The following is a 14,526-nucleotide window of genomic DNA, read 5'->3' on the forward strand; positions in this document are numbered from 1 at the left end:
GTGGGAAGATTTATTGACAAACTCAGAAACGATACCCTAAGTTCAGGGTTCAAAGGCAAGTGACTTATTTTTTTTACAAACCCATCTTTGGTTGAATAGACCAAGTTAGTTTTCATTTGAATAAAGACTCAAGGCCTTTCCACCAAATTGCTTTGGTTTAAAATTTTTTTTAATAGGCTTTATTTTTCAGAGCAAGGATCCCTGGTCGCCCAGGGGCTAAGTGCTTGGGTGCCAACCAAAAGGTTGGTGGTTTGAACCCATCCAATGGCTCCGTAGGAGATAGACCTGGTGACCTGCTCCTGTAAAGATTACAGCCTAGAAAATCCTGTGGGGCAGTTCTGCCATGTCACATGGGGTGGCTATGAATTAGAATTGATTCAATGGCACACAACAACATTTTTTAGAGCGGCTTTAGGTTTACAGAAAAATTGCACACAAAGTACAGACAGTTCCTGGATTTGTTCAGCGATGCAACGAGTAAAGTGGAAGGACACAGCCTGCCCCACACCTTTGCCGGTTTTGAACCTTGTCCGCCAAGGCCGGCTGCTGGTACTGAGTGTAGAGTTAGGGGCGTGTGGTAAGGTCTCAGTCCTGAGAGCTGCTGGCATCCTCGTTCCTGTGGAGCACAGTTCTACTCTGACATACATGGGGTTGCCATGAGTCAGAATCGACTCGATGGTAACGGGTTCGGTTTCCTGGTATTGCCCTCCTGTTGCTGTGTGATGTGTGTCAAAGGCTGGCTCTGGTTTGCAAAAAGTTTGGGATTTCTCATTCTGTGACCTTCACCTGGGGCCTTACTCAACTAGTTCTGACATGAACTTTGATAACTTATTTACTCCCCTCTTTCTCTCTCACCCGCATGCCCTGCACCTCAGTTGGGAAGGTGTGTTCGCTGCCGTTGACTCTGACTCCTGGCAATCTCACATGTGTCAGAGGAGAAATGTGCTCTACAGGGTTTTCAATTGTTGATTTTTTGGAAGTAGATCACCAGGCCCTTCTTCCGAGGCACCTCTGGGTAGATTCGAATCTCCAACCTTTCATTTAACAATGAGCACATTAACTCTTTGCTGCAAATGGTTTGCACCACCCAGAGTGCTCCCCCAAATGGTCAGGCCCATACCCTTCCTCCCCCGTGAGCTTGGTTTCAGGGAACTGTGGAGGGGCTTTCTGGAGAAGACCAGGAGGAGACACTCCAGTCCCCAGAGAGGGGAGGGCTCTGGGGAGCCCAGGAGGTTTGCCAGTGTTCCTGGCTGTTGTACATAGGGTGAAGTGCAGGTGTGGCCCTGCCATTGACTCTGTCCCTTGTCACTGGGACACTCCTGACCAGTCACAGATGCCAGAGACATGATTGAGGCCTGGCCAGCAAAAGTCTCTACCATCTGTTGTGCCTATCGGCAGTGAGGCAGTACATGCCCTTTGAAAGAGAACAAGCCGTCTGCAGGGTCTGCCCATTTCCATAGTGTAAGTGCTCCCAGCGCTCTGACTTCAGACTCCCCACGTAACGCTGCTGCAGGCAGAGTGGGGACAGGTGCGCAGCCACCCACCGCTAGGTGGTAGATCCACCACACAGGCGCGACTGTGATAGTGACCTCAGGAGCAGTCATAGTAAAACGTAGTGAAAATTACTAGGATGTGATATGTTCTAAGCATTTATTACCTTTGTTATTAATATAATTTTTTATTTAAGTGTAATAAGTTTTATGCAATTTAACTTTGAACAATGATTGTATTGAACAATGGGCTTTCGAAAGTCCCTGAAAGCTGAACAGTGAGCTCTTGTGAGCTGGCACTCACATGGGCTCCAGGCCTCAGAAGCCACCCACCAAGGGAGACTAACCCGTCGCTTGCCCAACACTTGCCCCTTGGTAGCTGAGGACAGTGGGGTCCCCTTTCCTGAGGGGCCAGGCCTCAGGCAGGTCTCTGGTGGACAAAGTGACTCAACAGAGAGCTCAGCCCATGTCTCTCCCTTTCAGGAACTCTATGCCTGGACGCAGGCTGTGGTGGGGACCTGGCCCAGCTGGGAGGCGGCCGAGCGGTCAGGGTCAGAGGACACGCAGCCCCTCAGCACCGACTCGGGGCTGGGCAGCGAGAACGACTCAGAGGTCCTCACCAGCCTGTCGGAGCCCCTGACACCTGACGGGGGGGCTCCTGAGCTGGAGGCCACAGAGGGGCCGAGCCCAGCGGTGGACCTGGAGGGCCAGGCACCTCCGCCCAGGGGCCCCACTGAGCCCGTGGAGGCCCTCCAGGAGCATGGGCTCTGGCTGGCTGCCTGCATCCGGGCCCTGGAGAGGGAGGTGTCTGAGGAGGAGCTGGAGCGGCTGGACCAGGCTGTAGATGCTCTGTCCCGGTGGGAGCTGTTCACTGGGCAGCTCCCCACCAGTCGGCAGGCTCTGCCCAGCAGCCAGGACTGCTCGGGGCTGCGGAAGGCCCTGGGGGGCACGCTGTCGTCCTGGAGGAGGAAGCTCGGCTCAAGGAAGCTGGCCAAGGCAGAGTCACCCCCCTGCCACTGGAGGCAGGAGGAGGATTAGCGGGGCAAGGCCATCTGTCCAATGTGGAAGGAGCCAGGGTCCCCTGACGGTGGCTGATAATCACGGTTCAGTGACAAGGGCCCTGCAGAGCCCCAGGGACTCAGGGACCCGTCTTCAAGAGAAGCTGGTGGAGCCATATCCTGAAATGGCTCTCATGCAGCCCTGGGTCCCACCCACTCCCTCCAAGGCGCAGCCCACAGCCTGCAGCATGGCCTGCCAGCTCCCAAGGTGGAGATGGCCCAGGAGTCCCTGGGTCCAGCCCCAGCCCCCACAGGAAGCCCACGCTGGTGTCCCTCACTGTCAGGGTCTCCTTGTGGGCGGGACGGAGCCCCCGCCCTGCCTGCTGTGGCAGGGGAAACAGCATGGTTCTTTTTTCTCCCGGGCTGAGGCTTTGGGCCTGCTGAGTGAGTCCCTGTTGTTATTTATAGCTGGGGGCTCAGAGCTGCTGGGACAGGAGGGAGCCCCAGGCACTCTGCTCTGCCGCTGCAAACTCTTGGCTTCTGAGGCCATAAAGGGGTCTCAGCTCAAAGGAGGAGCTGGGTTTTGTTTCTATTGAAAATTCTCCCACCTTAAAAAATCAAAGGGCCACTTTCTGTGGCACTCCCAGCATTCTGACCCTTCGGGACTTCACACCAGGCATCTCAGTGACCAAGAGGCCCTGGGTGGGGCAAATGGTTCAGTGCCCAGCAGCTAAATGAAAGGTTGGAGGTTTGAACCCACACAGAGGGACCTCAGAAGAAAGGCCTGGTGGCCTACTTACGAAAAATCAGCCATTGGAAACCCTAAGGAGCACAGTCTTACTCTGACACACGTGGGGTCACCATGAGTCAGGTTGACTTGATGGCAACTGGCCCGTTTCTCCAAACAAGGTGCTGGAAAGGAGAATGTCCAGTCCCCAGGATTGAAGGGGCTGTAAGACACAGGCCCTTCTCCTCATTCCGGAGGCTGCTGCCTGCTGGGACTTCCGGAGGTAGAAAAACAGTTCAGATCTTGGGAGAGTCTTCGGAGGATCCTGCCTGCATGTGAGGATCAGCTGGGTCAGGGTGGTTGGCTAGTGCTCCAGTCATCCATGTCTTTACTCATTTTTGTCTAGCTCTCTCAGTAGCTGAGCAAGGGCCGTTAACATAGCCACCCATGACTGTGGAGTTTCTTTTCTTCCTTTAGTTTTGTCAAGTTTTGGTTCATGTATCTGAAGCTCTATTATGTGGAGAAGGAGCTCTAGTGGTGCAGTGGTTCAAGTGCTCGACTGCTAACTGAAAGCTCGGCAGTTTGAACCGACCCAGTGGCTCCGAGGGAGAAAGACCTCGCGATCTGCTCCCGTAAAGATTACAGGGGGGACACACCTTGGGGCAGTTCTACTCTGTCCTATAGGGCCGCTGTGAGTCGGGATAGACAGCACACAACCACACACCGAATTATGTGCATATATACTCAATTGCTGTTTCCCTGATGAATGGACCCTTTTATCATTAGCAAATGTCCCTGTGTGCCCACAATGGCAGGGGCCCAGGGAGAGAAACTTCTGGCCTGACAGCAGAGTTCCTGTGGAGTGATGACGGTGGGCATCTCGGGCGTATTTTTGCCCCTCATCTGAAAGAGGCAAGAACAGGGCAGCTGATACATTGTGGAGGTAGTCTGTACAATTTGGGGGACCCTCTTTAAGAAAAACTACAAAATATGTGTAAAGTGAGAAGGGGCGCAGGCGAGTGAGAAACGCTACTTCCTTATAACTGCCTCGTAACGGTCAGGAGAGCTCGGTCCCAGTGCCAGCGGAACGCAAAGGAGGTGTCCGAATGTAGGGAAGCAAAGACGTGGCTCAGGAATCGAATGGTTACCTCAAGTCCACAATTCTCCTTGGCGTAGCCTTGAAGCGGCATTACAGTTGCCCAGGAGGTGACTGTGATGGAGTTAAGGGGAGAAGACAAAGGGCAAGGTCTTTCAGGAATGAACCCAGGGAGGATGTTGGCAGAGAGCACAATAAAACAACAGGAATCAGAAGGCCAGTGTCCTGGTTATCTATTGCTGTGAGCAGACCACGCAAAATGTAGTGGCTTAAAACACCAACAAATGTTCGTTTAGCAGCTGGGTCTGTTTTAGGCAGGGCTGGCCAGGGAAGGTGTGTCCCTGCTGCCCGTTTAGGCCTGGGAGATGTGCCTCCAAGATGACCCACTCACATGGTGGGCCAGCTGTTGGCTGGGAGTGCAGCCGGGGCTGAGGGCTGGGGGCCTCCGTTTCCCTCCACAGGAGCCCCTCTGTGTGGCTTGGGCTCCCTCACAACATGGCAGCTGTGTTCCAAAGGCAAGTATACCCCAGAGAGAGAGCCAGGTGGAAGCTGGATTGCCTTGTAACTTAGCTTTGAAGTTTAGTAGCATCACCCCCGCCGTGCTCTAGGAAGGAAGTTGCAAATGCACACCCAGGTTCAAGGGAGGGGGCATGGATTTCACCTCTTAATGAAGGCATAGGAAGGTTCTGGAAAAGCACGTGAAATGGAACACCTTGTGCCATTTCTGAAAAACACCAACGGCTCCAGTCGCTGCTTGGGTTGACTATCACACCTGCTACGTGATCTTACTTCCAATTTCCTTTTCCTGTCTTACGCAAAAAACTAATCACGGGAGTAATTTAAGATTGAAGAGAGGCGACAAAAACAGAACAGCCTGGCTCCCACTGAGGCTGGGGGCTCCAGGGGGGCTCTGCACATGCCTCGGATGGTCACTGCCAACGTCTCGGTACCGTCCATCTGTGCCCGTGCCCTCTGGCTCCCAACTGGGATGGATGTGCATCCTAAAACAGTATTTTGAAGTGGGAAGGGCAAACAATAAAAACAGAACCATCGTCCACAGCTGGCACCAGCTGCAGATGGAGCAACATTTTTTTAAGACAGCTGCAGGGAGGGAGGCTTTGAAAAGAAAACTTTCAGGGACAGAGATCAAAGTTTCCTTCCTCTGCTCAAGTATTAACTCCAGGTTCTGCCTATGATGGCAGCCAAGAGTGGGTTGGAATAGTTATGGGGGGTTGTGGGGGGATCAACCAGGGAAGCGGGGAAGAGGGATAATGAATGTTATCTCTTCTAGTAAAATAACAGTTCACAAATCTTCTGGATTCTTCTAGCCCGAGACATGATACAACTGAGCACCATAAAACAGAGTTGAACTGAGATATTGGCAGATAATGGTTTCCAAGAAACATGGGCCTATGGTTGTTTTGTTCATGCAGGAAGTCTACCTTATTGTTTCTTATTTCCTTAGCTGTCAAAAATCCCTGAGATTCTTAAGAAGAGGTCTTCTAGCTTGATGGTGGACACCACACCCTTTGGTAGGTTAAGACTGAGGGGCTTGAATCAAGCTAGCAAGTGTTTTGGGCTCATGGCACTATCTGTATTGCATTGGTGTGTAACAGGGGGCTAGGGAATGTACACTTGGCTTCTAGAGTGCCTTAAACACACACATGCACCTATGCACATTCACACACACACACGCACCCACACGCTCACACGCAGGCATACACCCACACACAGGTTCCCAACACCCACACATGTATGTACCACACAGGCACACTCTCACACACGTGCGCACACACACAAGAAAGCTACGTTCTGATTAAGGGTGACGAGCCCCAGGATAATGGAGGCAGCCCCTCTCCTGGCAGTCCTGATCTCCCCTTCTGCGCTCTCAGTTTTTCACCCTCCTTCCCTCCCCAAAGCCCAGCTCATCAGATGAGGGAGAAGAGAATCATTCTAAACTCCCCCAGATTGAAGCTTGGGTAGGAGGAAAGTGGGTTCAGCCCCCAAGCCCTCTATATGCCCCACACATCCAGAACCTGGGTCAGGTGTTGCCCATTGACACTGTTCCAAGGGACACTGGATCTAGACCTTTCTGTGATGAAAAAAATCTCCAAAATGGCTTAAAAGAATAAACAGGCAATGGTTTAGTCAAGCAACTAATGTCGAAGCTAGAAGTCCAAATTTAGATCGCACCAAGTCAAAAGGGATGCTGTTGCATTCCAAGGAGCCCCGGTGGTGCAGTGGTTAAGTACTTGGCTGCTAAATGAAACGTCATCGGTTTGAACCCACCAGCCACTCCAAGGGAGAAAGACTTGGTGATCTGCTCCTGTCAAGATTACAGCCTAGGAAACCGTATGGGGTAGTTCTACTCTGTTGCATGGGGTCGCTATGAATCAAAACCGACTCGATGGCATACAACAACCAGAACATAGCGGGAGTCCCTGGGTGGCACAAATGCTTAAGTGCTCAGCTGCTAACCAAAAGGTTGGAGGTTGGAGTTTACCAAGAGGTGGTTCAGGAGAAAGGCCCGGGGGCCTGCTTCCAACAGGTCACAGCCTTGAAAACCCTATGGGGCACAGTTTTACTCTGACACACATGGGTTTGCCACAAGTCACAGTCAACTCGATAGCAACTGGGAGAGAATTCCAAAGACAGACATATAGGAGGTCTATGTGCAGGGCCAAGAGTAACACCACACTCAAACCCGACAGGCAAGCACGCCGGCCTCAGCCGCGAGGGACTACCCAAGTTCGCTGGGGCTTGCAGAGGCAAATCTTCCCCCGTGAATACATTCCACCTTCTAAGGAGTCCCTTCTAAGTACCGGGAAGTTTTTTACATACACCCCCCTCTATTCTTAAGGCAACAGTGCATGGCAATTATTATTCCCATACTACAATCGAAGAAGCCCTGGTGTGGGCTGCTAACCAAAAGGTTGGTGGTTTGAACCCACCCAGTGACTCCTCAGAAGAAAGACCTTGCGATCTGCTCCCATAAAGACTACAGCCTAGAAGGCTCTATGGGGCAGTTCTCCTCTGTCACATGGGGTTGCTGTGAGTTGAAAATCGACTTGATGGCACATAACAACAATAACAACAAGACTGAGGAAACAGGGATGGGGGGGTGAGGGGGTTGTGTCTCTTGCCCAAGGCTAAAAGATGGTGGAGCTTGGGCAGTGGAGCTGGGCTTCAGGTCCAGTTTCTCCAACTCTCACACCGAGTTCTTCCACCGTGGAGACCATCTTTCTTAGGAACGAGACTCAGGGAAATCTGAGAAGGTGGCGCAAGGATTTGGGGATTCCAAAGCAGCCCCCCTCTCCGTGACCCCACCCACCCCAGCTTTACTCCCCAGCTATAATCTTGTAAGATTACCAGGAAGCTTCTTGGCAGCTGCGGCCATTTTGGGCTCCAGGCTCCCTGGAAGTCTCGAGGAGCAGCCTGGGTGGGTGGCCAGCACTCTTGGCTGAGGATGCCAACCCAAACAAAGCCCCGAGTTGCTGGGGCTTCCCTGATTTGTTTGCACAAAGAGGGCGAGTCCTCAACAGGAATATTTATACCCTTTGAAGCGGAGGATCAGGGCTTCATGAGGCTGGCCTGCAAACCTGTGCAGGGGCCTGCTTATGTGTGGCTGTGAGCAAACAGACCTTCCATGCTGCTACAGCGGGGGCCTGGCCGGCATCCTGGGAGGACTGGAGGGCACTGTTCCCCAGGATCTGGGGCTGCCTGGCTCTCTGCCCCCAGGCTGCTCCCCGAGCTGGAGGGTGGAGGAGCCGAGCCAGGGTTTAATCAAGCTGGGATTAGTCTTGCTCACGATGGGGGCAACTACCCACACACAAGAGCCCTATTGCTAAACCCAAGGAAATAGCAAATTTATGGCCCTTAGAGAAACAGGCCATGCCATCTAAACACCGCAGATAATCAGTAGGATAAACAGTAGGAAATACCTACTCTTTTACATAAAGAAAGGCGCCCTCGGGGTGCAATGGTTAAGCATTCGTTAATAACTGAAAGGCTGGTGGTTCCAACCCACTCAGTGGCTCTGTCGGAGAAAGACCTGGCAAACGTTCTCATAAATATTACAGCCAAGATAACCCTATGGGGCAGTTCTATTCTGTAACACCTGGGGTCGCTATGAGTTGGAATCGACTCAAGGCAACTAACAACATGCTTCTTTACCGTAAAGAACCAAAGCTTCTGAAGGCTGTTACGACCAATGTCACTAACTGGTAGAAACAGCTAGCAACTCCTTCCTTCCTCCAATGTTATACTGTATAACCTTGATTAATGAAAACCCAGAATAACCGAGGGTTATTTTTGAACTTGGCTTCTGGGGTAAAGAGGCAAATGAAAACAAGCTTGTGTCAGGAGTTTATTTGGGAAAAAAAAAAAAACAAAAAACCAGCTTCTAAGAAGTGTTTTGGGGTTATCACCTTCTCAGCTCCCCTTTATATTCCTACTGATGGTCGAAGGCCAAATGCCATACTCGAGTGGCAGAGAGGTAACGGAAGGCACCAGGCCCTTTGTCCTGGGGCTGCAAATGCAGTCACTCCCAGCGAGGCTCTGCAATGCCACGGTCCGTCCAGCCCTCTCTGAAACGGCTGCAAGCTCTCAACAAATTAGTAAGGAAGCTAAGTCAATCAGGTTCTGTCAGCATTGTTGTTTTTGTGTGCCGGCCAGCCTATTCCTACTCATAGTGACCCCACGTGACAAAGTAGAACTACCCCATAGGATTTTCTAGGCTGTAATCTTTACAGGAGCAGATTGCCAGGTCATTATCCCTCGGAGCCCCTGGGTAGATTTGAACCTCTGACCTTTCGATTACCAGCTAAGTGCTTAATAGACCCTTCCAAATGCCCACTGCCCAGGCTTTTTAATGAATACGCTTTTGTAGTTATGAAGGTGGGCAAGGCCCGTGTCACCCGGACTCCACTGACCCTCCATCCTCACCCGGCCCTTCCCCTCCTCTACCACAGCCTCACTGCAGTCCATTCACAAGCTTCTCTCTGATGACAGGTCTTCCCTCCACTCTGGGCCTGGTTCTGTGGACACAAAAAAAAAAAAAAAAAAAAAAAAACACCACACACCCACCCAAACCCATTGCCATTGAGTCAATTCCAACTCATAGAGACCCTATAGATTAGAGTAGAACTGCCCTATAGAGTTTCCAAGGAGTGCCTGGTGGATTCAAACTGCCGACCTTTTGGTTAGCAGCCTTAGCACTCAGCCACTACGCCACCAGGGTTTCCAGTTCTGTGGACAGACTAGCTCAGACGTCACTTCCCAGCACAGGCTGGAATGACCTCCGACTCGGTTCCATTGATACTCCAAGGTCCATGTTCTGTTCTTCAGAGCACCTACTTCAATTTAGAAGTTCACTCCTCGGGTCTTCCCTGCTAGTCTGTGATGGGTGCGGACTGACTGAGAAGTTGTGTTCTGCCCACCACCGGCTCTTCAGCAGGTGCTCAGCACTCCTGTTTGCTGGCTGGGGCGGGTACCAATTATACCGCAGGAACAAAGAGGCAGAAGGAAGGGCCCCTGGTGGCACAATAGTCATCGCTCGGCTGCTAACTGATGGGTTGGTGGTTCAAACCCACCCAGTGGCTCTGTGGGAGAAAGACCCGGTGATCTGCTCCTGTAGAGATTAGCCTAGAAAACCCTATGGGACAGTTCTACCCTGTGACACATGGGGTCGCTAGGAGTTGGAATAATTCGATGGCGTCCAACAACAACATACAGCAGAAGGCCCTGAGGGCATTTAATCTGGTCAGAGGCCGGCCGTCACTTTCTCTTGATCCTTCACTCAGCACTTCAGAAGCAAAGGGCCCTTTCTTTCCCAGTGTTTCTTCCAACACCTGTCTAGAGTAGGAACTGGATTTCAGACGTAGTGCTCCTGACAGTTCTAAACCGGACCAACCTTTTTTATCCGGAGGGACTGTTTTAAACGGCTTAATCTGGGGGTGAGGAACAGCTGGGCCGGGGCTTTGATGGCTGGCCCAGGCCTGAGCTGTGCTCATGCCCTCAGGGGCTTGCTTTCCTCCTTTTCAGTCCATCAGCCCCTCAACGCTCCTGCTCCCTGGGGACGGTGCCCCTCCCTGGCTCCGCTCAACAATAGTCACAGAAACCTGGGGGGATGCAACTGGTGGGTCAGAAGGGTCCCGGGAGACAGAGGGCCCGAGTGGGTAGGAGTCGAGCCTCTCAGAGTTGATACCAATCACTACCAAGCATCCTGCCAACTATGTAGAACAAGTAACTGGTTGCCGTCAAGCCCACCCCAACTCATGGCGACCCCGTGTGTGTCAGAGAACTGTGCTTCACAGGGTTTTCAATGGCTGAGTTTTTTGGAAGTAGATTGCCAGGCCTTTCTTCTGAGGCATCTCTGGGTGGACTCAAACTTCCAACCTTTCAGTTAGCATCCTACCATGTTAGCTGTTTGCACCACCCAGGGACTCCAAACTCTGGAGAGTACATGAGATTCCTGTGCAGAGATGTGACAAGCAAGGGCTAGGGACACCAGCACCCTTGAGGAATGAAGAGGTGAGCAGGGGACAGAATTAAGGAAATAAAGAGCCCAAGGCCCAGGTCACAATCCAGTAACTTCTTTGCTGCTTGGTGATCTTTGAACATGACCCACAGTGTCTGTACAAGACCCACGAGGAAACCTCCTGTGCCTGCCACACTGGGGATGGATTTCAGGACCCACTGGTCCTCACGGGGCAGGCGGCCGCAGTCAGGTTTCACGGCACCACTGCAGCTGGGGCAGCAGCGACTGGCAGTTTAAAAAGCTGTTGCTGTGTGCCATCGAGTTGATTCCGACTCACAGTGACCCCATGCGACAGAGAAGAACAGCCTCATAGGGTTTCTAGGCTGTAATCTTTACAGGAGCAGATCGCCAGGTCTTTCTCCCGCAGAGCCACTGGGTGGGTTCAATCCGATGACCTTTCAGGTAGCAGCGTAATTGTTACGTCACCAGGGCTCCTTTTAAAAGAAGACAACACACCAAGAAAACGAGTGTAATTTAAAGCCAATTTTAATAGATTTATAAAAATCATATATACAAAACATGTTAAACTAACCACCGGAGCTGTAAAATACACTTTTTACACTTCATCACATATATTTTAATCTAGTACATGGCATTGATACACCGCTGGATTAGCACTACCGTGGGTGTCTGGTGAAAAGACCCCAAAGGAGTTTAACTCTGATCTTGTGGTGGGCACGTGGGTGGTGAAGCCAAGTCGCCAGCTCCCCCAGTCCCTCTGCAGGGTCTCCGAGGTGACCCCAGTGGGTTAGGGACAGAACGGTGGGTGTAAGGAGGTGGTTGAGTGTATTAACACTGAACTTCCTGGCTACACTTGTGTGGATGGGAGAGTAGCATGGCAGTATTGGGTACTGTATTGGGTTTGAATGGAGTTAAGGAAAAGAGCATTTTGAATGCTTTAAATCAATGTGCACAATAGGTTGGAAGGTAATTATTTGGGATTCTAGAGCCCCAAAGACTCAATAAAACCAAAAAACCAGCTGTAGTTCGAGTCAGTTTCCACTCATGGAGATCCCATCTTGAAGCTCTCCATCATCAGGCTTGTTAAAGACTAACAGGTAAATTCACAACAAAGAAGTATAGGGGAAAATTGTCTCAAGCTGTATGGACAGTCTGTGGACACTGCCTTAAACATGACTCACACGTCAACTGTGACAACTGTCACCCATATACAAAATGGTGGGAGTTGCTGTCCATCTGTCTGCAGGTGAGTCTGGAAAACATGCCAAGTTCATCCGGGCAGCCTACGTGAGTTGGGAGAGCCCCAAAGGAGGGACGTTCAGTTTGACTCTCAGATGCGAGCGTGGTTCAGTTTTTGAAACTGGAGTTTCGCAGTCTTTCAGGTGACAAGTTTTCTCTGCACACCATTCCGTTAACCTTTCTGAGGAGGGCCAACATGGAAGACACTTTGTGGTACAAGCCTTCGGTGTGGGGAACTTTCAAATGAGCCAGTTATGGGATGAAGGAGGCGGCGGAGGCCTGATGGTCCAGAGCAAACCCACTGTGCGGTGTTGACTCCTAGTCTCGATGTTCCCAGCCTGGGCGAGGGCACAGCCAGCCTTTGAGGATGATTCCAAGGAGAGAGTGGAGATTCAGACAGGAGCCATGGGGTGCCATTCAGAACCACTTTGTGTGTCCTGGCCTTTCCCAGCAACTCCATCCTCAGGATCTTCCTTTTGGACTTGAGTTATTCTGAAACTACCTAGAGGAGGTCAACCCTGAAATAGTCCCAGAAAGTACCAGAACTGAGGCTAGAGACATTGCTTCCATCCAAGGGGCTCTGCAGGGGTGGACTCTCCCAGTGTGGACGAGCAGGCGGGCTTTGAGGCTGGCCAGGAAAGGGCAGTCCTCAGGAGAACCCTGCCTTGTCTGTGAGTAGCCGGGACTATGCTTGTTTGGGTGAAACACATCAGCTTCTTAAAATATAAAATAAACCGAGTTCATAAAAAGGGGCCAAAGTGACAGGCCAGGAACAATAGCCCTTTATGTTCCCAGAAAAGGCCAGGTCCAAAGAAAGGCCCTTCTCTATGGCCACCAGCTCAGGCCACTACAGGCACTGCTGACCACACTCATCAGGGGCTTGTGTCTGCCCCCCGACAAGAGATCCAGGCTAAGTCACCAACCTTGAGAGCCACTCTAGGGTTCCCTCCGGTTCACATTACAAACAGGTAAGAAACGAAAACCCTCTGAAGAAAGCACTGCCTCCTGTAACCAGCTCAAGGCCAGAGACGCTACCTTTCCGGCCGAGCTGGGCCTCCGCCTCTCCTGTGAAGTGAGCATCCTCCTAGAAGACTCATTACCCATGAGATGCCAGGGTCTCTTACCATAAGGCCCTTGCAATGACACAGACTTTCTGCTGATGGAATACTTAGGGAGGGACGAATTCCCAAAGGCCAGGATGAACTAGGAAAGCAATTCCTAACCTTGTTCTCAACCATGCAGAACCCTCACCTGCCAGGAGAGGGGGGGCCCTTTTACCCTGTCGTGTAGTCAGGCTTCTGAGTCCTACCCCAGTTCCCATTCCTTACTACTACCCATGGATATGGATCCCCAGGAATCGCCATACTGCCAAGATGTTTGAGAACCCACTTATATCTGGAGCACCTGCTTTTTCTGGTTGTGATCTGGGGTTGTATCCTTTGAACCTATAAAAACTCATTGCCATCCAGCTGATTCCGAGTCAGAGCGGCCTTACAGGGCAGAGTAGAACTGCCCCAGACGGTTTCCAATGCAGTAATCTTTATGGAAGCAGACCACCACATCTTTCTCCCATGGAGCGGCCGGTAGGTTTGAACGGCTGACCTTTTGGTTAGCAACTGAGCACTTAACCGTTGCACCACCAGGGCTCCTTGGGTTTTGAATAGGAAATTGAAATGCTGAAGAAAGTGTAACTTCCAACTCTCATAGGGACTAGTTCAGCAAGAGGTGGGGTAGGGACACTTGGCACCAAGGACAGACCCCAGGTGTGCTCTGCACAGGCTGTCCCCCTTAAGGAGCCATCTGGGGGTGGGGGCAACGATAACCCGACTGAGAGGGGACACAAGGGATGCTTCTGGCAATCAGTGACCACGCTTAAGGCTTGTGGTTGGAAGAGTCTTCACCTGACGAGGTACCAGCACTGCAGTTGGGAAATCAAATCCACCTATTTTAACACGTCGCCCCAAACACTAAGAGTACCGGCCTTGGAGTTCCAGAGAATTCTGAAGAGACACGACAGTGAGACAGTGAAGACCCATGAGAACAGGTCTCTAGGGACCTAAAATGTCTCCTCAGCAGAGTGGATGAAGTGGACATTGGAAATGGGTGCAATGAGGGCAGAGTGGAGACTCCATTCCACACTGTCACTGTCCAGATTTCAGATCTCAACTCTTTCTGGACACAAGTGCAAACTAGCATGCTATCTGCCTGTAAAGTCCTGTTAACAGAGCAGGTTGAGCTTCTGAGTCTGAACTGAGCTGTCTCCTTTCTCTGCGGACAAAGGACCTTTATCCTCAAGGCCTAACCCAGAGCCTCGCAAAAGGAGCTCAGGATTAAGACCCAAAAGCCAGCAGAACCCTCACCTTCCTGCTGACGTTGTGCACACTCTTCTCTGGTGCTACCTGCAGGTAGGCACCCCACCCTCCCAGCTGCACCCTCACTATCGACTTCCATACAAGGGCTGGCTCCTCAGTGCTGAG

The 14,526-nt window shown here is 51.6% G+C and overlaps 1 protein-coding gene across 1 annotated transcript in view; it reads left to right on the forward strand.

Annotated features, from left to right (window-relative positions):
- Nucleotides 1-8,237, forward strand: part of AMZ1 (archaelysin family metallopeptidase 1) — a 51,182-nt gene extending 42,945 nt beyond the window's left edge. Inside the window, exon 7 of the mRNA XM_023555925.2 lies at nt 1,974-8,237. Within this exon, the coding sequence (XP_023411693.2) occupies nt 1,974-2,528 (555 nt within the window). The 3' untranslated portion in view covers nt 2,529-8,237. The remainder of the gene's footprint in view (nt 1-1,973) is intronic.
- Nucleotides 8,238-14,526: the final 6,289 nt, after the last annotated feature.

Source organism: Loxodonta africana, chromosome 12, assembly GCF_030014295.1.
Source record: "Loxodonta africana isolate mLoxAfr1 chromosome 12, mLoxAfr1.hap2, whole genome shotgun sequence".
NCBI classification, from domain to species: domain Eukaryota; kingdom Metazoa; phylum Chordata; class Mammalia; order Proboscidea; family Elephantidae; genus Loxodonta; species Loxodonta africana.